This window comes from Aspergillus pseudotamarii, assembly GCF_009193445.1.
Source record: "Aspergillus pseudotamarii strain CBS 117625 unplaced genomic scaffold BDV38scaffold_31, whole genome shotgun sequence".
NCBI classification, from domain to species: domain Eukaryota; kingdom Fungi; phylum Ascomycota; class Eurotiomycetes; order Eurotiales; family Aspergillaceae; genus Aspergillus; species Aspergillus pseudotamarii.
In genome coordinates, this window is record NW_022475045.1 from 131,930 (window position 1) to 157,263 (window position 25,334).

The following is a 25,334-nucleotide window of genomic DNA, read 5'->3' on the forward strand; positions in this document are numbered from 1 at the left end:
CCACGTGATATCGCGTTACGTCTTCTACTCCATCGCGTTTCGCGGATTTTCCCGAAGTAAATTCAAACAACCTTTCTCTTTCTTTCATTAAAACCGTAAATACCTCGATCTAAAGATGCTGCGGAGATGATAAACAGCAATCTGAAGCGTCGCAAGGTAGACTTGGACTTTTATCTACACCGGGTTTTCCGAAAGAAGTCATTCCGGTAAGTTTCGTTTACTCTTGGGCTAGCACTTAAAACTAAATTAATGCTCTGAATAGTCCTCTACAGCGAGAGGTAATCACAGCAGCCGTGGAAGGCCACGATGTTTTCTTGCAGGCATCTACATCATTTGGAAAGAGCCTGTGCTTCCAATTGCCTGCTGTCATCAGCCATGGCGGTTGGTCCACCTCCATCACGTAGACTTAGGTCTGAGATGTTCGATGAATTCTAAATGTTCCTCTCTTATACAGTGACTGTCGTTGTATGTCCTCTCCTCGCATTGATGGTAAGTTATAGCAGATGCAATGCCAGAAGCTCAGGTCATTGAAGCAACACACCTACAGACAGATCAAGTAAACGCGCTGCAAACCCTAGGAGTAGCAGTGGCAACAATCAATTCGAGTACTTCACTTCCAGAGAGACGCGAAATCCTCGCAGATCTTCTCTCAGGACATCCCCGTACCCGCCTTCTTTATGTAACTCCGGAACTATGCCAAACGGAGACGTTCCGGCGAAATCTCCAAACTATCCATTCCCAGGGAGAGCTTAATCGTGTCGCCATCGACGAGGCTCATTGCATCAGTGAATGGGGCCATGATTTCCGTCCAGCGTACAAGGAACTCTCCTGGTTCAAGCGGGCCTTGAACAACCCCCCAGTTCCGATCAGCGCCTGCACGGCGACCGCAACCCCGCGTGTCCGTCAGGATATCATAAATCTTCTCGGTTTAGATCCCGGCCGATTGAGGATTTTCAATACACCCTCAGCTCGCCCAAACATCCATTACGAGATCAGATATCTCCAAAATTCTACCGACGATTCAGGAGACTCTGGAAATGCCCAAGTTAGCGACTTCGTCTCCTGGCTGAAATCCATCCAGAGCCGTCGAGAAGCCAGAATAGGGGGAAATGACACTAATCTTCCACCTATATCCGGTATCATTTACGTTTCCTTCAGGTCAACGTCGGAGAACCTTGCCGGAATTCTGTCGACATCATGGGACGGCAATATCCGAGCGGTTGCTTATCACGCCGGCCTTTCCTCCCAAGACAGGACCCAGATTCAGTCCCAGTGGACTTCCCCGCCGTCACTCTCAGAACCAAACGACCAAACCCCGGCGTTCTACATAATAGTTGCAACCAATGCGTTCGGCATGGGGATCGATAACCCCCATGTTCGATTCGTAATCCACTGGAACCCTCCCCGAAGCTTCGAGGGGTTTGTACAGGAGTCCGGCCGCGCAGGTCGCGACGGCCGTGCCGCCGCATCAATCGTATACTATAACACCCAAGAACGAGATAAAGCACTAGATCGCCTCCGACGAGACGTTGAAAATGCCTACAATCGCGCTAACAAGAAATCAGCGAATGGAATACCAAAGGACGATCCTAACAGCAACCTGCAAAACCAATACGCCCGGTTGCGGAGTTTCCAAAAAGTTGTTCGCTATTGTGAGTCAACTAGCCGCTGCAGGCACGAAATGATCAAGGATTTCTTCGGAGACCTGGAACTTGAGAGGATGGGTTCTCAGGCCCCAAGCTCTGAAATGAAAACAGGCTCAAGTGCATCGCCGTGCGACTTTGCTTGTGATTTCTGCAAGGAAGGCTCCAGGAGTCTAACGCTTCGCAAGGCAAAAATGGTTATTGAGAATGAGTTGATGGACTGTACGCAGTGGGATTACATGTCGAACATGGAGGCAATGTATCCGGACGCTTTTTCTGGCTTTGACTAGGGATGAACTGCAGCATGGCTATGTAACCTGTGCTCTTATGCCTTAATGACATGCAGGGGTAAGAGTATATACAATTAGATCAATGCCCTTGCCAGAGATGAGTATCCTAAATGTCGGAATGTCTGTATAGGGACGACTTTTGGCTTTGTGTACCTATTTTATCCCTTCCTCCAGCAATCGAATCCGCACGCCATAGCCCAGAATCGTCAATACGGGGTATTCAGAGAATAGTAGCAACATGTGTTATATGTATGAAACCTCCAAATTCATGATCCCCAGATATATTATTCATCCGAAAATCAAGGATCTCTACTAACTACAGACTATAGCTTATTAAGTATTGCACAAAAGTAAGATATGGAGCTGAGACAGGAATTCCAATCTTTTCTAGCACGAAGACAATATTGCCCAAATCCGAGTTCATCAGATGTCAAACTTGGGGATAAGCTATAAAGTTACACCTGGCCAATAAGTAGGTATATTTATCGGCAACGGTACCAAGGTAGGGTGTTTCGATTCCTCCTTCTTTTGCGGTTGCGTCCATCTCAAATAAATAGCGGAGGACAGGTTCACAGGCCTGGTGGTGGTGGGACCTATATCATGCCGAGTCAGTAAGGGTCTCCCTTTCATGATACTCAAACAAAGTACGTACTGCACTGTAGCTGCCGCCGGGAGGAGGTGGAGGGGGGGAACCTGAACCAGGAGGCGGAGGAGGCGGCGCTTCGCTAGTCGGAGGAGGTGGAGGGGGAGCGGGACTTTGGGACTGCGACTGTGGCTGCGACTGCTGCTGTTGTTGCTGTTGTTGAGCATATTGCTGATAGTATTGATAGTAGGCGACGTAGTTTTGATATCCACCATAGGCAGCGTAGGGATCGGATCCGTAGTACTGTGCATACTGTGCGCTATAGTCGGCTACGTTATGGCCGCCTGATGTTCCTGTTGCGCCTTGCGCGGCCGGGCTACCAGACGTCGAGGGCGAGTTCTGGTGCGAATGATTCCCATAACCACCACTGCCACTGCCACCCCCATTACCCCCACCGTAGCCTCCACCATAACCCCCTCCCTGATAACGGTCTCCACGCTGGCCATATCCGCCGTAGTTGTGCTGGGGTGGATTCTCCTTGAAGCGCTGATACTGTTCTCGAACATTGGCCAAAAGGTCCTCGCACAGCTCTTTAGCGCTCTTAACGTCGTTGGGATCGGGTCCACTGTGCGTTGTTATGTTTCAGCGCTTCGAGATGGTGGGATAAATTACTTACGCAACATGCAAGAACATCGGCTCCTCGCTTTCTCTACCGGTACCAGGTTCCATGAAGCCAGAACCCCGGCCTTTGATTTGAACCTTGCATCGAGTTCTCTGTTGAATATGCTTTACGTATGCACCACCCTGGCCGACAACTTGGGCACGAAGGTTAAAGCCAGGAATTGGCTCAAGGTCCACTGGGATCCGCTCCTCGGGCCATTTACGCTGAGAATAGTTAGCACACGTCTCAGCCCTATGGATATACTCCTGCAATTTCATACACGGCCATATTCATCACGTTCCACTTGTTCCGGCTCGCGTCGTCGGAATCGGCGCTCATCGACCAGATTGGGAAGTTCCTTTTTCATGAGCTCGTCGATCAATTCCACGGCCTTTTCAAGACCCTCTTTGTTCGTACTCGTCACATGTAGGTACAGCGGGGGGTTCTGTGAAGAGTGAAGGTACCCTGTCAGACATTCATTCGTCACGGTGCGTTAACAAATTCACATACCGCGGCAGTAGCCATGCTCTTATCCGGGTAATAGTTTCCTCGAGTCGTGACATCTTAAAACAAAAATTAGAGATGAGCTTCTTTCTTCACTAAGTAGTTGACAAGTTTAGCATGGAGTGAAGGCGTACCGGCGCCAGTTTCTTCCTTGATCTAGATGTCACGCAGCGGAGGTCAGCAGATGCAAATGAGGGGAAATGGGATGCTATGGATGATTAGGACTGGGTAAGCTTTGGCCACGACCCTATGCGGAGAAAGGAAAAAAAAGATAAGAAAAGGCAAAGGGTGAAGGGGCGCATGGCCGCAGCGGAAGCCAGCTTGCGAAGGATGCCTGGAATATCAGCGGATGCAACAGGAGTAATTACCATCTTCTGAGTAGAGCCCTTGGTCAGTGTGTAGCGGTTTCGCAAGTCATTAATTTCAATGTCCTTGATATAGTCTCCATCAGCAACGTAAATGTCTGTGTTAAGTTTCGTGGATGCGTCTCCAGAGGACGGGGATGCGGCTGCCGGTGCGGGACTTGTGGCCTACCAGTACAATTAGTTAGTTGTATATGTTCCTAAGTTGAGTGATAATAACCACGCATGATATACTCACCGAACGGATAGGTGGAACATCGACATGCTGAATACCCTTCTTTGCTTGCAACTGAGCGTTGATCTTGGCCGCTGCGGCAGCTGCATTGTGTCAAGGTGTCAGCCTCCTATATCCAATCCAACAATTTCTTCAAACGCATGAGGGCAGCCATACCCGCTGCGGCAGCAGGGTCCGCACCCCCAGACTTCTTCGCCGGGTCTGCGCTAGGGCTTCGAGGTTCGCGACTCAGAGGACTCCGAGTGCGAGTAGCTTCAGACTGTCGCGACGAGGGAGATCGAGAACGACGATCGAAACGAGAGGCCCGGCGCGGCTCCGGTTCTGTTTGATCAAAGCGTGATCGTTTGACACGGCGTTCGTCGTCAGCCATGATGAACAGGCAATTTTGTATGTTGAGGCTGAACAAGTAGGAATTGGAGTAATCGCAAATGCGAGTGAGATGCTCTAAAGACTGGTACCACTGCAAAGGACTTCTTTGAAGGCGGTGGAGAGCGACGGATCAGCTGGTTGGACGCTAGCGTAACAATGAGCAACTAAACGGGGGTTCGTAACGGTGGGACCAATGAGCGAGAAGATGTAACTAAAAAGAAGTACTATTTGGTAAGAGACAAGAGACAAGAGGAAATTAATGATCTCTCAATGATGACAGATATTTCAGAAGGAAGATGATCGGGTAGTGATCTGAGACACACAGACGCACCAACAGCAGGAGTCGCGAATGAATCTGGGCTCAAAAAAGCAAAAAAACGGTGCAGCATCGCCAACGATCAGGTGCCAATGCTGCACTGGGACCAAAGCGGTATAGCGGTAATGCTCCGGAGTCAGTGACCTTACTCCGTACCAGAGCCTGAGTCAGCACCCCGACCTCGGAAGTCTTCGACTATAAAATGCGATTTATGACTACAATCCCCATCCGTCGAGTGTGAAGTCACTGCCTCTATCGTTTCCTTCGCATTGCCTGCTTTTACTTGCAGGCCAATTCGGGAGACCATGGCTTTCCGGCGTCCTTTGATGCTGTCTTGGACAGCATCAGCGCCTTTTTCCTCCATTGCTGGCAGAACTGCCCGAGTAGCTGCGACTCTGCCCCGGTTCACCACAGCTAGGGCCTCTTCCAGCTCGACCTCCGCCCTCGCCTACAAGGCGCTCCATCGTCGCTCTCCTCTTCCTCTTCCTGTGTCGGACTCCTCTCCACAATGGGACGCCCCAACTGCCGTCTCGTCGATTCTGTACGAGACTCCGGTTGCGCCGACCAATCCCCCGAAGCGCCATATCCTGAACTGTCTGGTGCAGAACGAGCCTGGTGTTCTTTCGCGCGTTTCGGGAATTCTGGCCGCTCGTGGCTTTAATATTGACAGTTTGGTCGTGTGTAACACCGAGGTCGAAGATCTGTCCCGCATGACCATCGTGCTGCAGGGTCAGGATGGTGTCGTCGAGCAGGCCCGTCGCCAGCTGGACGATCTTGTTCCTGTCTGGGCCGTCCTTGACTACACAGACTCTGCTCTTGTGCAGCGCGAGTTGCTTCTTGCGAAGGTCAGCATCCTGGGTCCTGAGTTCTTCGAGGAATTGCTTCAGCACCACCGCGAGATCACCACCCCCGGCGAGATCCTCGACGGCCAAAAGGATAAGGCCGAGGGCCAGAAGCAAATCACTGAATTCCACCCCCGCAATCTCCCTCCCAGTCAGGCATTGAGACACAAGCACGAGCATCTTGATGCCATCACCCGCTTGACCCACCAGTTCGGCGGCAAGGTTCTTGATATTAGCAACAACAACTGCATTGTGGAAGTGTGAGTAGTCATTCACCATTTACGCATTGGTGCAGTCACTGACGTTTTGAATAGCTCCGCCAAGCCGTCTCGTATCGACTCCTTCATGAAGCTCATCGCTCCCTTCGGTGTTTTGGAGTCTACCCGTACCGGTCTGATGGCTTTGCCTCGTTCCCCTCTTCACGAGCAGGTTGAGGAGCTTGAGAAGGAGGCTGCCGACGTTGTCGATGCAAGCACCCTTCCTCCTGGTTAAAATGGATATCCGAAATGAAAAGAATCGCAATGAAGAAGCAAACTTGTTTTCCTTGGAAGTTATAATATTTAGTGTAAAATTTAGCAGTTTTTTCTTCTTCTTTTTCTTTGAGTCATACACTTCTCATGAGTACATTATCTATGTTTCCATGTCGTTGACTTGAAACTTGGTGCAATTTAGCTTCATCAGCCTACGCAAGCATGTATTTCTTAGCGTGGTAGTTGTAAGGTAACTTTCGTAGAAGGAGAGGAAAGATGGAGTTGGTAAGTCAATTGCTCAACCTATCCCGAAATCCAAACCCGCGAAACCAGCTTACAGCCAATACCGTGCCCTCTATACCCAAACGCCAGCCCATGTATTTTGAGAGGGCAGAAACAAAATGCCCAAGAGAAAGGAGTGATTGCTTCTACCAGTCACTCGCGAAAGCCACGACACTAAATCTTCACCCTTGCGGTAATCCCCTGGCCATAGTATGTTATGGTAGTGCGATAGCTTCGAATCAGAACGCCAACCTTTGCTACAGCATCCAATTTGAGTGTACCCCCAAGAGCTTTCCTCAATGCGTCATATCCAATCCCATTCAAATTTAACTCAACAGGCAACCGTGGGGTTATAGAGAGACCCGGCGGCACCAGGAAAGGAATATAGTAATCGATACTACCGACCTCTTCATCTTTCTGGTAGAAGGCATTGGCTTCTACCGACGTAATCTCTATGGTCGTATTGGGAAACGGGGAGGACAATGTGAATTCCGCCGTTGATGACCATAGGTGTAGCTAGTAGCAGGCAAAAGTTAGCAAGACCAAAAGCACCTTATAGAACCCTGTCTTTACTTGGAAGATGTTCCCCAGGAGAACATATCATTAATAGTGATTGTCGTGTAGAGAAGCGGCTTCCATGAGAGTAGACAGTACCGTTGTGTCCTGTATAAACTTCGGCTTTCCATCCTTATCACCAGGATGTCCAGGAACAGGCACTCCAGGGATTGGGACTTCAAGTCCTAGTCTGGAGAGTGCCTGTCCAAGTTCTGGTAGAGCCGGGAATGTTCCCTCGTGACTGCGAATTGTTACGGACGTGTTGTAACCTAGTAGTGATTAGGCAAACAGACCCATCTAACAAGATCCCCAAAGCAATACAAAACTCACCGGAAACATATTGTGAGAGCATCTCTTGGCCAGCAGTTACACCAGCCGAGCCACCTAGTTCGAGTGGATTCCATTGTAGGTCGGCATGGATACCAGAGTTTACCCCAGGCACAATCACAAGGTCTCGGGCAGTTACGTGAGCCACTTTGGTCTCATTGTAGACAAGAATTAAATCAACAAAAGGTACCGACGCAGAGTATGGCGACGGATTTGTTATGTTGATTTTCGCTTTCATTACGAGTGACGATTCAGTTGTAGGTCCCAGTGCTATCGATTCAACCCGTGGACTCAGTCGCTCGAGTGAGTCACCATACGGCGCTATTCAAGCATCAACAAAAAACACGCCTAGTCTCAGAATTATTGCCACTCACGTTTAACGTTCACGGCACCCTCGGCTGGTATTCCACGAACAGCATAGGTTCCAAGCCCTGTAGAGACTTCTGCATCCACACTTGCAGCAACTGTCAGTCTCACAGGTTGTCCTTCAAAGAGCAAGGCTTGTAGAATATCTGTCAAAACATCCCCATCAGTCACCTGAATTGGCGCATGCTTCATGGAAAAATTAACAAGCAAAGCTGGAGCTCCATTAACGTTTTCCAGCCGAGTGGAATTAGCTGGCTGCCATTCTTGCAGATTCAAAACACCGAGCTTCTTCCCATGGTAAAATATGTCAGAGTTGGCACGAACACGAGGGACATCTAGGTGAAGAAGGTTTAGTTGCTTAGGCAACCCAATCAAGACATTCACCAAGGCTGATACCCTAGGCTGAGACTCGGGCGTATCAGGCTCGGCGAGGGGATTCGGCATGTCGAAATGCACGTCCGTCATGGTGAAGTTTTTGACGAGATTGTCCAGAGCATGTCCTGTAAAAGCCAAGGGTACTGTCACGGTCTTTAGGATGTCTACCACCCACTCAGGCGTTCCCAGGGACGGAACGTCGGCTCCACGAACATAAACTGTAGTCTGAAGGCCTTCCATATAACTCTTCACTAGAAAATCCAAGGGAGATTTCTCCTTTCCAGGGCAAGTCTTCGTTAAGTCATCAGAAAGACCCTGGACAATTCCAGCAACGTCGACAGACGTCGGCTGCCCTGGATATATCGGGAATCCTTTTGTGGTGACGTCCGCTACTGAGATATATGGGTCGCCTGGCGAGCAGTTTGGCACGAGCACCTCAAATCCAAGCGGAGGAATATTCAGGCCAAAGGGCGAATCGACAAGAGCAGCCACTGAGGCATCTACTTCCATAGCTCCATTATGTCCGGGCGTATCTGTATCGTGCACATTGAACTTTGTAACATTAACCTTTGGAAGTGCTGGGAAATCACCCTCTACATACAACGTCAGAGATCACTTAGCGAAAGAAGAATAGCGTGACTTACCATGAAAGGTTATAGAGTCGGTTATGGTCTGTTCGCCTAAACTCAGAATGCCAGATTTGAGTGGCACTGTTGCTTTTCCCTGCACTCGCAGGCGGCCAAGTCTCCCTTCTAACCAATCAACCGCTACCGCGCGGATACCAGGGATATCACCAGCGACTAGGTCCGCCAAGAAGTTGACATGGTTGACATGGCCGTTCTGAATGTTGACCTTGATAGAAGGTAGAGATGCTGTTCCGAGGAGTACGTTGCCGTACTCTGGTAGATACACTTCGACTTCCGACTGACCTGTCTCGACTTCTCTACCGATCCATGTGGCAAAACGACCAATATTCCGCACTGGTGCTTTCTTTATGCGACCCGCATCAAGTACAAGGTCTCCCTGTATCCTCGCCTGAATTCCATCTGCTGTGGCCGACTCAACCGAGACATTAGTTGGGGTGAACACGATAGCATCCACTGCATACTGCTTCACTACAGCCGGCGCGACAAAGGCGAATATGAGGATTGCTATGATCCCAATCAGAGATAGCAAGACGCAGAAGATTGGCCATCGTACTCTGCCTCGTGGTTTCTTTGTATCATTGGCGGAGAGAAAGTCTTCTGAGGCTGCCGAAGATCGTCTGGGCGCAACACCTCCATAGGTTGCCAAGTCCTCTTCCCGAGTGAAGAGTAAAGGGGTGGATTCGGAAGATAATTCGAATAGACGTGCAGGACTCGAGTCGGAAGATTGTTTTTTGTCAGTCGGTGACGAAGGACGTGAAGAGGGCCTGGACCCCTTATTCAGCAAAGGTCTGCTTGCCTCTTCAGCCATGATGGCTGGGGGCGGATATGCGGGGAGATGGGGGAAAGAAGAGGTGATGTGGAGGAGATAACACGATAGCAATACGTTATGAGTAGATAAGAGTGATAAGAGAAGTTATTGGCATCCGTAGATTGTAAGAAAGAACGCTACCGATGGTTGTGAATCGGTGAAAAGGGAACGTAAGGCTAAGAATAAGAAGAAGAATAAGAATAATCAACTTCCGTATGGACAACGCACGCTGGATGAATTGGCCAGACCTGGAAGTATAGCCTATCAGTTTAAATCAACGCTGATGATCGGCAATCATACCACGCTAACCAGAAATAGAGAAGGCGTGGTGTGGAGACGGAAAAAGCGGATCACATTGGAGGAGTCACACTTACGCTTTCAAGCTAACTGACTGACTCGAACGAACAAAGCTCAGGTACTTTCTTTTTCTCTTTCTTTTCTTTTTTCTTCTTGTTGTCGCTGTTGGTGACTCTTTCTTCTAGTCCGATAAGAATTGAGTCATTTCAATCCTCTGGTTCTTGCTCTATATATTCTTCCTGTACTCAATTGCTTCACCGCATACCTACCGTAAATTATCTCATCATGACTTGCGGTCTGAAGCTGGCCGCCGCTCGTTACGGCAACCATACCTTGCGCCAGAGGATTCCACTCAACGCTGTGCGCCGATACTCTTCTCAAACTACTCCTTCTACGACTCCCCCCACCTCACCGTTCGCTCCTCGCCATTTTCTTTCCATCGCTGATCTTACCTCAACCGAGTTCGCAACCCTCGTCCGTAATGCATCCTCACACAAACGAACCATCAAGTCGGGCTCCATCCCTCAGAATCTGCTTGGCTCTATGACTGGGCAAACAGTAGCCATGCTGTTTAGCAAACGCAGTACCCGGACCAGGATATCTACTGAAGGGGCTGTGGTGCGCTTGGGAGGGCATCCAATGTTTCTAGGCAAGGATGATATTCAACTCGGAGTCAATGAGTCCTTATATGACTCTGCAGTTGTAATCTCCTCCATGGTCTCTTGCATTGTAGCCCGAGTCGGCAAGCATGCTGAGGTTGCAGACCTTGCCAAGCACTCGACGGTGCCTGTTATCAACGCTCTCTGTGACTCCTTCCACCCTCTCCAGGCCATTGCCGATTTCCAGACCATCCACGAAACATTTACACCTAAGGCCCATCGCTCTGACAGTTTGGGTCTAGAGGGCCTCAAGATTGCCTGGGTCGGTGACGCAAACAATGTTCTATTTGACATGGCAATCGCTGCTACCAAGATGGGTATTGATATCGCTGTTGCGACTCCGAAGGGCTATGAGATTCCTGCCCCGATGTTGGAGCTCATCAAGCAGGCCAGCAATGGTGTGTCGAAGCCAGGGAAAATCATTGAAACCAACGTTCCTGAGGAGGCAGTTAAGGGTGCAGATATTCTGGTAACTGACACCTGGGTCTCCATGGGACAGGAGGCAGAGTCGATCAAGCGGTTGAAGGACTTCGAGGGCTTCCAAATCACTCCTGAACTTGCCAAGCGTGGTGGTGCTAACGAAGGCTGGAAGTTCATGCACTGCCTGCCTCGCCACCCTGAGGAAGTCAGCGATGAAGTTTTCTACAGCCCACGGTCCTTAGTCTTCCCCGAGGCGGAGAATCGGCTGTGGGCTGCGATCTCGGCCGTGGAGGGCTTTGTTGTCAATAAGGGAAGGATTGAGTAAGGCTTAAAAAAGAAATTAATCATAAAAACATATATAGTCTAAATATGGAGTCCCCAATGAATTAATGGACTGTTGGTTGACGTTTCACACCGACATATGTATAGAATACCATAAAGATGCAAGACACGTCGATATACAGAGTACATAAGAACAAGGTCTTATAGAATCCGATAGTTCGAACACTGACGTGGTGATATCCACCGGATTCTAGTAATCGGTCAAAGGAAAATCCAACCAATTTACCTAACAGAAAGAAAACAGCCCTCAGTTTAAGTTATCGAAAAAGTCCAGAATGGAGCAAAAGCCGTTGGTGCCCGCATTCACATGTCACGGGCGGAGTTGCCGACAAAACAAGGCCAACAACCCTCCAAAATCTCATGAGCTGCTGCATCCATCATACCATTAATGAGCTTGCCACTGCCTTAGTACCCTCGCCCGATATTTATTGTCCTTCGTGGCCCCAGGCATCCTAGATGGAGGTATGCGCTTCCCTGTTAACGGGTAGTAAATAAATTACAATATAATGACTCCACTACAGCTTTCGCAGTCCGGGGGCGGCTTTCGCTCGCGCCGCTCCTATCCCTCACTAAACCATGCTTCCCTAGCTCCATTAACATCTCGTTTCCCTATTGACGACGATGCCGATCACCAGGATTACTTTACTCCAAGAGCTGAAGATTCTGAGTCCTACTACAGCGCCCACGATATCCCCGCAAGGACCTCGTATCTTTCCAGCTACTCCGTCCCCGGTACCCCAGGTCTCTTGTCTCACTCCCGCAGCGGGTCCAGGGCCCGACACCACCAGCGGAGTAAAAGCTCGACCCGCGCACACCTGAGCGATACCAACCTCCAGGGTCAAGATGATGCTCAACCATGTCACCACCAAGCGTCGAAGACGAAGCGACAGCCACCTCGTCATCACCCGTCAGACTCAACTAGTCGTCGTGATGCAGAGTGGATGCTTCGAGCTGGGATCGCACTAGCTTCTTCGACCCGAGAAGAAAAGGGTCAAAGTTGGCTCGCGAAGCGGGAGAGCTCGACTAGTCTGCTTGATGAAGGTAACTATGACGTGGAGTCCCCTGGTCACTTTAACAAAGTGGCTAGGAAATCCAGATCCGGGCGGTCAACCCCGGCGGCAGCTAGGTCGCGCGTTGTCAGTAGAAGAGGCAGTCGGCCTGACCTTACCATGGCCGGCCTCGAGATGACTTCTACTAGACAGGGTGATAGTGGCAGTCTTGAAAGTCCTGCACCTGATGTGCGACATTTCGTGCCAGATTTTGTGGACGAGCGTATCCGTGCAGAGATGGCGATTATTCAACAAGAGGAATATACCTCCGAGTCTGACGAGTACTCTGACTCGGAGGATGACATTGATGAGCAGGAGATGCAGCGCTTGACCCGAGAGCGCGGCTTTGGGTTGGGCGGTTGGTTCGATCGCATGGTGGAATGGACAGTATTTGGTGTTGACGACTGGCCGCTGTCTTATTCCAGTGGGCCTGTTGACCAGGTTCCCAAGAATGTTGAGTGGGCAGAGCCTAGTGCCGCTGATGAAGACGACGACCAGGTATCCATATCAGGACGGACTGATAGGACTGATGGTGCGTCGACCATTAGCGATTCTGAAGTCCCTGCCGTGACAGAAAAACCAGGCGACAATGGAGGCTGGGAAGATGCATGGTGGCTATTTGGGGTTATGAGGCGTGCGCTGTTATGACTATGATTTTATTGCTTGAGCAAAGCATGAGGAAGCGTATAGAATGTCAGATTGTGGCTGGATGCTTTTTGATATATATAATTGTTCAACCTAAGGCATGGATATGAAGACTACACGATCATTTCCTCGTTATGTATTGTAACGCACATGATATTAATTTTAACAATGTTCTAAATTTCACCTCACAACTCCCCATTTCGAAACTTTACATATTTGTTAAACAATACGTTCTCTCGGGCAGACATGAAGTCTGTCTTGTAGTAATGCTAGCCTTATCCCTCCCCAAATTGATGCTGCCCAGCAGACCCCTGTCAGCAAATTGTGATATTGGTTCCATGGGTGCAATCCATTCGCTCTAGAACACCTGAGGATATTGCGCAGATGCCCACGTAATGGGGCCGATGGGTCCTCTGAGTTGTTCAATTCATCTTGCGTCCACTGCTCTTAAAACAGTGACACAAGTCAGAATTTTTTTTTTCTTTTCTTTTTAACCTTTACTTGACACGTAACCTGACCCGGTGACCGAAAATTTCAGTATATGACTGAGTCCTCCCAAGATGCAACAAGAGAACAAAACACAAGTCACACTCCAGTAAAATAAAGAAAAATATAAAAGGGTATACAAGACATGTAGAAAAGTCGAAAAGATGGAAACCTAATGAACATAGTTCGCAGGAAGTGGTGGAAAATTCAAGCAACGTCCGAAATGTCGATCGTGGTAGTATAAAGAAAATCAAAGGAAATGTATCAAGGAAGGACAGAAAACCATGCTTATTCTTGATGATACAATGACATGGTGGTAATAAAATGAAACTTGGGCCACGGGCTGATATCTAAGGGAAGGCAACATACAGGTGGATTCTGACAGGCACAAGATGAAAATGAGAGGGAAAAAAGAGAGAACAAAAAAAAAAGGGGGAAAGAATAGAAAAAAGGAAGAATTTCTCTTTGCACACTGTAAACGCCAAGTTGACCCTCAACTCTCTAGTTCATGCAGTTGGTATCGTGATCGTATCATACGTAGATGTGCACGGTCGAGGATTTAGACAGTAGTTCTGGGGATATCGAAGGGTGTCTCTAGGATAATCGTAGGGTATAAATAGGTCGTAGAAGCGGGTGGGATTACCATGGCCCAACTCTAACAGGAGTCCCCAGTCCGTATGTGCCGGACAGAAGCTGCTCCCGGATGGAACCAAAGTCATTACCACCACCTGGGCTTGCATGGCTTTGGGTCTCAGGTCCGTGCATCCATCCTAAACTGGCTCCAAGCTCGTTGACGGCCGCCTGCAGCTTACCACCGGAGTTTTGATTGTGTTTTGCCAACTTCTGATCCCAACCACCATATTGTAACTGAATGCCTCCGCCACGTTTGGCAGCCTCCCGGATCACAAGGATCCAGGCCTTGCAAATTTCATCGTATGCAGAGTCCCGCTCTATGTTGTTCTGGGGTGTGTGCCATCGTGGTAATGCGTGAATGATTTCAGTGGCGCCATCTAGGTAATTTAGAGATAAAGAAGGTTGAGTTTCGTTAGGTGGTAAGAAGTGTGGTGTGAAGTCGCTCAAGGCATCCAGAAGATTGGATAGAGGTTGTCGAACTCGATTATAAGCGTAGTCGGATGCCGGGTTGCCACCCAAAGGGAAGGAGGATTGGAGAGAAGATTGGTAATTTCGAAGCACCTGCAGAGCAGAAGACACACTCGGGCGAGGAGCAGTATGAACAACTTCATCAACTAGTCCCGGATGGCGTTCACACATCGACCGAAGGACCCCCCGGAGAGCATCTGTATCTAAGGTCTCTAACAAACGAGGAAGTGACAGGGGTCGGCCGCTGACATTCGGGCGGGCTCGTTTCATATTTCGGCTTGGAAGAGACCTTGGTGTGAAGGCTGGCGAGCTTGTCGGAGAGGCGGACATTCGTCCATCATGATCGTTACCATCGTCGTCGGCTTTCCGCTTGCGGCTATTAGGGGTGTAGGTTGGTGTAGACACTGGAAGATATTTATCAGCAAATTCGTTATCTCTACCATCGGTTATCAATGTAAGGAGGGGGTTCTTACTTGGACGAGGGGAGGAGAGACGGGAATATTCGTAGAAGTGTGGAGGCACAGGTGGTGTAGCCACCAAGCTGTTCATGATGACCACGGACAGCTGGTGGGCGGAGAGATGAAGAAACCTGACGCTGACTGAACGACGGTGATATGGGGTATTATAAAATATCCGCTACAGGGCACGAGGCGAAGGTGCAGAGAGAAGAGATAATGCAAGGGAAAGACAAAAAATGCAGGAAGAGAGACTGAAGGAGTGAGGGAGAGAAGATGGAATTGGTGGGGAAGAGAGAAAGAAGAGAAGCGGTGGACTGGAAAAGGCGGTTGCGGGAGGCAACACACACCTTCTGCGCAGGTCAAGTATCCATAATGACCACGACATTATTCCTTCTTATCGTCACTTTCTCTTTCTGCTTCAACCTCACTCTCGAAAGTTTCTGAGAACACAAAAAGGGACTCGAATCTTTTGTTTTTGTTTTAGATTTATTTCCGTTGCTCTGGTCCCCCTTGCCATGATCTCCGTTACCATTATCAATCATCGTAATAATATAAAGTTTTGAGGGGGTGGGAAGTATACGCAATTTTTTTTTTTCATAAATATTTAAAATTTATTTCATTTCGCCATAAACATATGGTAAAGTAATTACACGGAAAGCAAACCAAACGATGATACCTTGTTTTTTGAGCCCTCCGACGCCAGGGAAATGCCACCACCACCACTCACCATGACAATTTGTCATAGATGGGTGGAAACACGATGGTTGGAATGAAAGTAATATCGCTGTAATGGAAGTAAGGTGGTAGTAGTAGTAAGTCGTACGTCTATAAATACAAGGACTGTGCGGCAACAATGTCCCTGCGGACCTTGGTCAAGGCGGTCTCAAATTTACTCTCAAGTTCCTCGCTCCCCATGACCTTGGCGGCCTGTGCCATCTGTCGTAAACATTCTTCCAATCGGCGGAAGACTCGGATCAAACTGCCTTCGTAAACATCCGTCATTTTACTGAGGTGATGAAAGAAAGGAATCATTAGCGTCTTGTCACATTCCCGAACTAAACGGTGGCAAATAGGGACTTACCAGATATCAGCGAAGGACTTGCCATTCGCCCACTCATATATAACTTCCATCAACTCCCAATGGAAGCTCTGCACATACTCCTCTTCATTGACAGCGAGCTTTGACTCCTGGGAAACCTTGGCAACGATCCGGGCTTGCGCCTGGATCTCCTTGAGGGGCTTCGCCAACTCGTCCCGTGTTAGGGCAGGGGTCTCCTTGGACTTCTCTTCGAAGACGAACACACTCAGCACCGAAGCAACTTGTTCAGGCGTGAGGTTGTTGAAGAAACCATTGAAGAGCAATTCACTGAGCATTAACTCGTCACCCGTGCTAATTTCACAGGCCACACGGGCTTTCAACTGTACGACCTCGGCTTCGTTAATGAATCCAAACCGACGAAGCACTCGCTTACGGCACTTTAACTCGTCAAGCTGCATGATTGACATAGCCTCGGTGATCTTCTTTTTGGTGGCCTTGATCTTAGACCCAGTTTCAACCTTGTCCGAGTACTGTCCATAAAGTTCCGGCAGACGTGGCGAGTTGTGCAATGGGTTAGAGAGGAGACGAGATTCAAGCACTTCAATTTTCTGCAGTTTACGTTAGCACACCTGAGACACCCATTCACAGCAAGGCTTATCTTACCCTAAGCAGCTTCTTGAAGTTTTCATCCTTGATGTTCATATTTTCAATCGGATCAAGCACAGCAATGCCATCTGGGAAGCGTTTTTGCACCTCATCCAGAGCCTTCTTCACCCCATTCCTTGAATCCGCCGAATGTAGATCCTTCGGGAGGAAAATACGAATGTGAGAGATAGATTGGATACAGCTGAGGACTACCGGCACCACTTCCATACGGGAGTCTTCGCCCTCCTTTGGCGGCCTGACGCCGGACGGCAAATCTTCAAAGGTCTTAGTGCCGACCGACGGCCCAACGGCGATCCTCAGTAAAACGTCAACAACATATTTCTGGTACGGCGTAGGTTCTTCAGTCGAATTTTTCGGGGGTTTGCGTTGTTTGTAGTTGACAACAACACCCCATCCGAAATCCACATCCTTGTGTTTGATGCTGATCAAGCGTCCAGGCTGAATAAAGGGTAGACAGTAATTGGGATGGCTTATAACCGCCTGCATGTCATCGGTGAATTGGCGAATTTGCTTCCTCAGATCGTAGTATTCACGAATGGTTCCTTCGTCAGAAATAGTCATGTTGGCCCTCTTCTCCTCCAACTCAACAAGCTCTGTACTAAGCTTAGCAAGATGCAATAGTATCGACACTTGCATATACACATACCTTTTTCAAGAGTAGCAACGCCGGCGGTATTTTGAAACTGATAGAAACATCTTTCCAACATGAATTCAGGTGAGATACCCTCTACACGCATGAGGTTTAGAATCATGTTGTAGCCCAGATGGAACGCCGAATTCAGTCGGTCTTGTTCACCACGAACAATCTCCTTCGCTACAGCGGGATCCATCTCTTCACCGACCATCATAATAACAATACCTCGGTCATCGAGACCTCTTCGACCAGCACGACCAGACATCTGAATAAATTCTGATGGGGTGACCCAGCGCTGACTGAAACCGTCGAATTTGCGAACGCTTGTGAAAACAACGGTTTTTGCGGGCATGTTAAGACCGATGGAGAATGTTTCAGTAGCAAACAGGACCTTGATGAGACCTTCTTGGAAGAGAATTTCAATGGTCTCTTTCAGGATGGGAAGAAGACCAGAGTGGTGGACACCGATACCTCTGCGCAAGAGAGGTAGAATATGTTGAATCTGGGGGAGGTTCCTGTCCTCCTCCGAGAGCATTTCAATCGCGCTGTTGAAAACCTTGGAAACCATTTCCTTCTCAGAGTCGTCGTTAAAGGCTAGGGTGCTCATCTGTAGAGCACATGACTCGCATTCACGCTTGCTGAAACTGAAGACGATCACAGGATTGTAGTTTTTGATCATAATCATCTTGACAATCTTGTATATGTCACTTGGGCCCTTATTTCCACCTTTGTTCAACTTCTTGTCTTTGCCCTTTCCTTTCCTCTTGGCCATGGCATCCGCTGGGTCGTCGCCCTTTTTGTCTGCAATAGTACTCATAGCCTTCTGGAAATTTTCCTCGCGGAACACGCCCTTCTCGTCTACAACCAGGTGAATTCCATCGGCACCAGCAGGGAAGAAATAATGTTGTAAGGGTGTCGGTCTGTAATCAGTATAAACAACATGGCACGGTTGGTTGTGCATCTTGACGATCCATTCGGCGAATTGCATGGCGTTGGGGATTGTGGCGGACAAGAAAACATATCGAACCTTATCTGGAAGCAGAATGATGGTTTCCTCCCAAACCACACCTCGGGCTGTATCCACGGTTAACGAGCTGAATCCTAGCGTCACCCCTGAAGAAACTTACTCGCATCGCGCATATAATGGATTTCATCGAAGACAACCCACGCGACTTCACGCATGATCTCGGAGCCACGGTACAGCATAGACCGCAAAATCTAAGATGTGTTAAGATCACAAGGCTCAGAACGAGGGTGAGGAAGCCTACCTCCGTTGTCATGACTAGGCAAGTAGCCGTTGGGTTGATCGTAACATCACCCGTCATTAGACCAACATCTCCAAACTCTGCTGCAAACTCTCTGTATTTCTGGTTGCTAAGGGCTTTGATTGGACTTGTATAGATAACTCTCTGGTTGTTCTTCAAGCTCTGGGCAATAGCATATTCGGCAACGACGGTCTTTCCGGCACTAGTGTGGGCTGAAACAAGTACACTCTCCTCTCTTTGGATCGATGCGATGGAAACCTGCTGGAACGGATCGAGGGTGAACGGCCATACTCGCGCCGGGTTCTCGGGAGGTTTATGCTCGGAAATGGGCACATATGGATAGTTCGGTGGTATCGCAACCTGATGGCGAATTTGGTGCGAAAGCACAACGGATGCTGAATCATTGGCGGCTTGAAGTCCTGCAGATCCGGCGACTTCACGCTCTTGCGCTGTCTCGAACAAGTCGGCTACCACAGGCTCCGGTTCCTTCTCGAGTCGCGGCCGCTTCGCATCCGGTTGTTCATTGTTGTCTATCGTAGGGGCGTCGCCCTCTTCTGGCTCGGAAGTCTCTTCGATGAGGGTATCGGCAACGGCGACGGGTTCCTTTGCTTCTACGGTGGCACCGCTTTCCTTCACATCACCATTGACCTGACGCTTCTTGCTCTTGTCTTTCTTGGAACGTTTGGGAGCTCCGTCAGAGGGTCTAACAGCCTGGGGCTGGTCCTCAAAAACATCGAAAAGTTCATCCATGATCGGTCGAGCGTTCAAGGTCGGCCGCAAGGAGCAAGGACGGACAACGACCGGATGGTTGAAGTGCTCGTCGCACTATGTCGCGCTCGCCGATTCACTGAGAAATTTCAATGTTCCTTTTGAGCCGGGCGGCTTATGATTGGCCAGAGCCTTTGCTGCAGGTCTTTCCGCCGGGCAAACTTGCCGTTCGGAACGACAGCACGTGACCAAGTTCCGGGCCGACGATTGTCATTCCACCACTCCTACTCTTCCCGCCAGTTACGAGAAGAGTAGATTGCCTTGACCATCCGTGCCCTGCTGCTTTCCTCAAGGTAGGTAAACTGCTGGCTCATGATTTACATCTTCCCAATTGCATCTGACACAACCTAAGATGAACGCCGCTACCGCTCTCCGGGCCAGAATGGCCACCTCTTTCGTCGCCCGTCGTGGCTTTTCCACCACCCGCGCCCAGCTCGGCAGCCCGTATCACTACGCTGAGGGTCCTCGCTCGAACATCCCCTTCAACCCTCTTACCAAGTTCTTCTTCTTCCGGTACTGGGCTTTCATGAGTGAGTTATTCTCAATTGATCTCTACGGGTTGTATTTGTTGTTCTGGGTTACTGACTCAACATCTAGTCACCGGTTTCGGTGCTCCCTTCGCCATTGCTGGTATGTTATTCATAGATTTGGCGACGGTTATGGTCGAATCTCTAACAAGATATTCTCTACAGTCTGGCAGACTTACAAGACTCGCTAAGCGGGTTTTCGCAATGTATACCTTCTACGCGCCGTGGGATCATTGGGCACTAGGAATTGGTCGAAAATGTACCCTACACTGGAAGTATTCGGAATCTATGTATAAAGCTAGGAAATCGATTATTAAGCTCTGAATTTCGGTGTATTCTATAAGCTGCATTCTAGTATGTGATTGATCTCGTAGTTGTCGTTGGAATGAATTTGGGTCAAAATGGGCTGATTCCATGTTAGAATATGGATGAAGTCATTGGTCAATTTTTTGTCTGCAGAGAAAATTAAAATCTTTTGGTCCACATCCGATATGTTTGCAAAGCTCCGCAACTTGTAGGGACATAATCTATACTTCTTCTTTGTCGAAACTGCTAGATGGAACATTATTTCTTGATCTAGCTTTTAAATATTTTTAATTCTCATTTTGATTCTGTCTTAATCCCCTTCTCCATTTCTTTTTCTTCTACCCCGGAGCTTTCATTGATTTATGGCCGCGGGGTAAAAAAAAAAAAAGACTACAATTAAACTTATCAGATATGCGCAACTTGAAAAATGTTCGCCTCGCCGAGGTGCAGCTTCAGAGTGAGCTGCCATTAACAGCCACTGCTTGGGACACTGCGTCGGATGCAGTAATTTGCACTTTCGGTCCTACAGAGACCAATCCAGTTATTGAACTTAGGAGAAAACGTCAGGACGCCTATTTCTCAGAGCCCGTAGGCGCAGATGTATTTGAGTGCATCGCCTCGTGGGACGCACCATGCCCTCTGCCAGACCTGCCCGGTGACCGGGTCCTCTCTCTTCATTACTTTGCAGACAACCTTAGTGCCTGTTTAGTACTTGAGGGGGGTGATATCATCATTGTCCGTGAAGAACCTCTTCCCGGGGAGGACAAGATTGAGATTCTGGGCTCGGTCGATGTTGGCATCACTGCTGCTGCTTGGTCTCCAGATGAGGAACTCTTGGCCCTAACCACAAGAGCTAACACATTCTTGTACATGACCAGGGAGTTCGAGAATGTGGCTGAAATCACCTTCACTCCAGAGGACCTCAAGGCGTCTCAACATGTCTCCGTTGGTTGGGGAAAGAAGGAAACGCAGTTTCAAGGAAAGCGAGCCAAGGCGCTTCGTGACCCTACAGTCCCTGAAAAGGTAGACGAAGGAAAGCTGAGCAGTAATGATGACGGGAGGACGACTATTACCTGGCGAGGAGATGGTGCCTATGTTGCGGTGAACAGCATTGAAGCGGGCACTCGTCGTGCAATCCGCGTGTATTCTAGAGAGGGAACCTTAGACAGTGTGAGTGAGCCAGTTGATGGGCTGGAAGGTGCCCTGAGCTGGAGGCCTTATGGTAATCTTATTGCCGGTATCCAACGTCGTGACGACCGGGTCGATGTTGTATTCTTCGAAAGAAACGGCTTGCGTCACGGAGAGTTCACACTTCGCCTTACTGAGGAAGAGAAGTCATCGTGGGCGTCGGATATCTACTTGACTTGGAATATCGATTCGACGGTACTCGCTGTTCAATTCAAAGACAGGGTCCAGTTCTGGACTATGGGTAACTATCATTACTACCTAAAGCAGGAGGTCCCTGTGGTCATGAGCCCCAGTTACCCCATTGCTTTTGCCTTCAAGTGGCACCAGGAGAAGACGCTACGCTTTGTTGCAGGCGCTTCAGGTATTTTCTTTGTGCCTGATATTGATTAAAGAATATGTACTGACTGCATTGCAGAGTCGATATTGGACGCGGAGTTTGTGTTTGACGTCTCTCATGGTTCGACTATTGTGCCAAATGATGTTGGGGCTGTTGCTGTCATTGATGGAAGTAAGTTTTAATTACTTCCAAAGCTGATTTAAAGCTCCTCTAACCAAACAAAGAAACTCTCAAGTTGACTCCGCTGAGGTTTGCGGGTGTACCACCACCTATGGCCCACAATGAATTGACATTGGACTCGAACGTTATAGACGTTGCGTTCAGCAAGTCGAGCACTCGTATTGCTGTCCTGATGAAGGATTGTTTCTCTATATTTATGTGGCCCCTCAAGACTCGCCCAGTGGCTGCGCCTATTCTTGAGTCGAGCTATCCATTGTCTGATGCTTCGGACAGCAGGCCTCGGCAAATCGCTTTTATCAACGAGAATGAGGTTTATATTCTCAAGAATAGTGGACCGAATAATGCCTACATCGAGCGAACGACTTTGGAAACTAGAACAACGAAAATCGCGTACCAGGCGGCTGAGTCGGAACAGTTGGTTTCATTATTCCCATCCCTCAATCATGAAACACTCTGGATTTCTCACATCAGCCAATATGGGCAGCCAATTGCCTACTCCACGGTTTCTATGCCGTCTACAGAGGAATGTGTAGCAACCCCGTACACGCAGAGTCCTTCCGTCGACTCATATTGGGCCAAGGCCGCTCAGTTATCAGAAGACGAGGTAATGCTTCCTTGGTCCCTAGCTTGCCACTTATTTCTCGCGTATGCTAATTTTTCGAAGCATCTTTTGATCTCTATGTCAAGGACCGGTGCCCTGTACGCGAATAAGACTCTGCTTGCGAAGAATTGCACCTCGTTCCTCGTGACCCAATCACACATCTTGTTCACTACTTCTCAGCATCTCCTAAAATTCGTTCACTTGACTAGGGTAGAGGGTTAGTGCTTCCAAGACTACTTCCTGTGGCAGTATGGCTAACCCTTCAGCAGATATGGAGGTCCCTCCTGATACACCAGAGACCGACGAGCGTTGCAGAAGCATTGAGCGTGGCTCGCGCTTGGTGTCGGTAATACCTAGTGCGTTTGCCGTTGTGTTGCAGGCACCTCGTGGTAATATTGAGACCACATACCCCCGTGCTCTTGTCCTAGCAGGTATCAGGTTCTTCATTGATCGCAAGAACTACCGCTCGGCTTTCCTTACCTGTCGCAGCCAGATGGTAGATATGAATATCATTCATGACTACGCCCCAGGGCAGTTCATGGAAAATGTCCCATTATTCATTGACCAAGTGAAAAGGGTTGACTTCATCGACGAGTTCTTATCCCGTCTAAGGTATGTCAAACATGTACGTTCTTTCGTAGGGTGTTCCCTTCCTAACAACATACAGCGACGAGGATGTCTCTGAGACCCTGTACAAGGATACGCTGAAGACATCTAAGGTGGACGACAATGTGGTACCTGCCACCAAGGCCCCAGTCAAGGATGGTAAGGTTAATCGGATTTGCGATGCCTTCCTGGTTGCGTTGGAAAAGAAGATCGATACCAACCTACATAACCTCGTCACGGCACACGTCGTCAAATCGCCACCAGACCTCGAGGCTGGTCTTCAACTGGTTGCACGCCTGAGAGGTGAGTCTAAATCTGACCACCATACCTGACCAGCCACTCACCTTACGATAGATCAAAGCTCCGAACAAGCAGAAGACGCAGTCGAACATATGTGCTTCTTGTCTGATGCCCACCGTTTATACGATACCGCGTTGGGTCTTTACGACCTTGAGCTCACATTGCTTGTTGCCCAGCAAGCCCAGCGTGTAAGTAGCGCCAGCAAATCTTGTATTATGTTATTCTAAAGCCATACAGGATCCTCGAGAATACCTCCCATTCTTGCGCAAGCTACAGCAGCTGCCTGAGCTTCGACGACAGTTCGAAATTGATAACTATCTCGGAAGATCGGCCAAGGCTCTGGGACATCTTCATGCGCTTAACGCTCATGATGAGCTCAGGGCGTATGCTATCAAACATGTTCTGTATAAGGATGCCATCGATCTCTACAAATATCAGCAAGAGCAACTTCGCGACATGACCAATCTCTACGCCGACTACCTCTACGATCAAAACAAATACAAAGAAGCAGCCATCGGTACGTATTCCAACACATACCTCTCTATCCCACAATAAAATGTATCAGCTGCTAACTAATCCCAGCTTACGAGTCCCTTTCCCTATACACCGACGCCTACCAATGCTACCAGCGGGCCCATCTCTGGCGTGAATCCCTGTACTGCGCAATGATGGTCCCATTATCAGAGGAAAAGCTTAAAGCGCACGCACTCGAATTAGCCACCACCCTGACAGAGGAGAACAAAGACTACGTCTCCGCAGCACACGTCCACGCAGAACACCTCCACGACATCCCCCTGGCCGCCCGTCTCTTGTGCCGCGGGTCTCGCTTCGCCGACGCAACACGCCTCCTTGCACTGCACGGCAAGCAAAGCCTCGTCCCAGAAATCGTAGACACCGGCCTGGCAGACGCCATGGGCTCCATGACCGACCTTCTTGCCGACTTCCGGTCTCAGCTGAACGCCCAAGTACCACGTATCGGGGAACTGCGCGTTCGTCGCGCCACCGACCCGCTGGCCTATTTCGGAGGTGACCCCACGATGAGAGGAGACATGGGTGTCGATATCCCGGATAACGTCTCCCTTGCGCCTACGGATGCTTCTACACTTGCCGGTCGCAGTATGTTCACGAGGTATACCGGAAAGACTGGAAAGACCGGCAAAACGAATATGACAAGACAGACTTCAAAGACTCGTCGGAAGGAAGAGCGTAAACGTGCTAGTGGTAAGAAGGGAACCGTGTACGAGGAAGAGTATCTGGTGAACAGTGTACGACGGCTTATCGAAAGAGCCAACTCGACGGTGTCTGAGGTCGAGACTCTTGTTAATGCACTGCTCCGACGGGGCATGCGGGAGCGTGCCGCCGCTATTGAAAAGGCTATGCAGGAGGTGCTCAAGTTGTGTACTGACTCTCGAGTGGAAGTATTCGGCGCTGTCGCTCCGCCAGGAGGCGAACAGACCGACGGCCCTGAGGCTGTGAATACTGCTGAAGAGGTTTCACCCAGGGGTGGTCAGCGTGCTTTCGCGGACAGCATTGCGGCTACCCTAGGTGTTCGGGAAGCACCGGCAGTCAAGGAGCTGAAGCAGTCGGCGTTGCTGAACTGAAGCCTCGACATTGAAGGAAATGACCTAATACAACCACGAGTTGTTTTTATATCTGAAAAAGGGGTCTCAAAAAGTTGGAATATTAGAAATGTTGATCAATAAAAATATATCAAGTCAAGCTATGACCGTTTATTAACTGTAGACCTCATAATATGTACTCTGCTTCTGACATAATTCGCAGTTTAACTTAGGGTATCTCCTGTGGGCAAGATTCCGCTAAGATT

The 25,334-nt window shown here is 49.1% G+C and overlaps 10 protein-coding genes across 10 annotated transcripts; 6 read left to right on the forward strand and 4 right to left on the reverse strand.

Annotated features, from left to right (window-relative positions):
• The first annotated feature begins 6 nt into the window (after positions 1-6).
• BDV38DRAFT_102723 (putative RecQ family helicase RecQ) lies at positions 7-2,532 on the forward strand. The gene is made up of 4 exons (XM_032050873.1): positions 7-206; positions 263-381; positions 455-489; positions 548-2,532. Exons 1-4 carry the CDS (start codon positions 127-129, stop codon positions 1,931-1,933), a joined length of 1,620 nt encoding a protein of 539 aa, XP_031912918.1. The 5' UTR covers positions 7-126; the 3' UTR covers positions 1,934-2,532.
• On the reverse strand, positions 2,218-5,002 carry BDV38DRAFT_102516 (KH domain-containing protein). Its single transcript, XM_032050869.1, has 9 exons — positions 4,435-5,002; positions 4,282-4,361; positions 4,050-4,211; positions 3,816-3,837; positions 3,688-3,740; positions 3,458-3,622; positions 3,193-3,401; positions 2,586-3,141; positions 2,218-2,526 (listed from the first exon to the last, which is right to left on the reverse strand). Exons 1-9 carry the CDS (start codon positions 4,646-4,648, stop codon positions 2,503-2,505), a joined length of 1,485 nt encoding a protein of 494 aa, XP_031912919.1. The 5' UTR covers positions 4,649-5,002; the 3' UTR covers positions 2,218-2,502.
• Positions 5,003-5,152: 150 nt separating this feature from the next.
• On the forward strand, positions 5,153-6,424 carry BDV38DRAFT_102596 (acetolactate synthase regulatory subunit). The gene is made up of 2 exons (XM_032050871.1): positions 5,153-6,065; positions 6,120-6,424. The coding sequence occupies exons 1-2, from the start codon at positions 5,269-5,271 to the stop codon at positions 6,295-6,297; spliced, it is 975 nt and encodes a 324-aa protein (XP_031912920.1). The 5' UTR covers positions 5,153-5,268; the 3' UTR covers positions 6,298-6,424.
• A 307-nt stretch (positions 6,425-6,731) lies between these two features.
• Positions 6,732-9,635, reverse strand: BDV38DRAFT_283534 (uncharacterized protein; the record flags this gene model as incomplete). The annotated part of the gene is made up of 5 exons (XM_032060057.1): positions 6,732-7,073; positions 7,212-7,381; positions 7,443-7,760; positions 7,814-8,773; positions 8,825-9,635. The coding sequence occupies 5 exons, from the start codon at positions 9,633-9,635 to the stop codon at positions 6,732-6,734; spliced, it is 2,601 nt and encodes an 866-aa protein (XP_031912921.1).
• A 102-nt stretch (positions 9,636-9,737) lies between these two features.
• Positions 9,738-11,598, forward strand: argB (ornithine carbamoyltransferase). The gene has a single exon (XM_032050872.1). It carries the CDS (start codon positions 10,218-10,220, stop codon positions 11,334-11,336), a length of 1,119 nt encoding a protein of 372 aa, XP_031912922.1. The 5' UTR covers positions 9,738-10,217; the 3' UTR covers positions 11,337-11,598.
• Positions 11,574-13,488, forward strand: BDV38DRAFT_102559 (DUF3984 domain-containing protein). Its single transcript, XM_032050870.1, has 2 exons — positions 11,574-11,815; positions 11,875-13,488. The coding sequence occupies exons 1-2, from the start codon at positions 11,810-11,812 to the stop codon at positions 13,048-13,050; spliced, it is 1,182 nt and encodes a 393-aa protein (XP_031912923.1). The 5' UTR covers positions 11,574-11,809; the 3' UTR covers positions 13,051-13,488.
• A 410-nt stretch (positions 13,489-13,898) lies between these two features.
• Positions 13,899-15,366, reverse strand: BDV38DRAFT_248471 (cut8/STS1 family protein). Its single transcript, XM_032054732.1, has 2 exons — positions 15,108-15,366; positions 13,899-15,038 (listed from the first exon to the last, which is right to left on the reverse strand). The coding sequence occupies exons 1-2, from the start codon at positions 15,181-15,183 to the stop codon at positions 14,173-14,175; spliced, it is 942 nt and encodes a 313-aa protein (XP_031912924.1). The 5' UTR covers positions 15,184-15,366; the 3' UTR covers positions 13,899-14,172.
• A 219-nt stretch (positions 15,367-15,585) lies between these two features.
• On the reverse strand, positions 15,586-19,550 carry BDV38DRAFT_248474 (ATP-dependent RNA helicase MTR4). The gene is made up of 6 exons (XM_032054733.1): positions 18,700-19,550; positions 18,559-18,649; positions 17,444-18,505; positions 16,795-17,390; positions 16,174-16,739; positions 15,586-16,098 (listed from the first exon to the last, which is right to left on the reverse strand). Exons 1-6 carry the CDS (start codon positions 19,444-19,446, stop codon positions 15,918-15,920), a joined length of 3,243 nt encoding a protein of 1,080 aa, XP_031912925.1. The 5' UTR covers positions 19,447-19,550; the 3' UTR covers positions 15,586-15,917.
• Positions 19,551-19,691: 141 nt separating this feature from the next.
• On the forward strand, positions 19,692-20,510 carry BDV38DRAFT_102777 (cytochrome c oxidase VIIc family protein). The gene is made up of 3 exons (XM_032050874.1): positions 19,692-19,757; positions 19,817-19,994; positions 20,062-20,510. Exons 2-3 carry the CDS (start codon positions 19,817-19,819, stop codon positions 20,313-20,315), a joined length of 432 nt encoding a protein of 143 aa, XP_031912926.1. The 5' UTR covers positions 19,692-19,757; the 3' UTR covers positions 20,316-20,510.
• Positions 20,511-20,708: 198 nt separating this feature from the next.
• Positions 20,709-25,264, forward strand: BDV38DRAFT_293653 (Elongator subunit IKI3; the record flags this gene model as incomplete). The annotated part of the gene is made up of 9 exons (XM_032062300.1): positions 20,709-21,846; positions 21,901-21,993; positions 22,047-22,606; positions 22,667-22,820; positions 22,873-23,215; positions 23,271-23,512; positions 23,564-23,697; positions 23,747-24,026; positions 24,092-25,264. 9 exons carry the CDS (start codon positions 20,709-20,711, stop codon positions 25,108-25,110), a joined length of 3,963 nt encoding a protein of 1,320 aa, XP_031912927.1. The 3' UTR covers positions 25,111-25,264.
• Between the last annotated feature and the right edge of the window lie 70 nt (positions 25,265-25,334).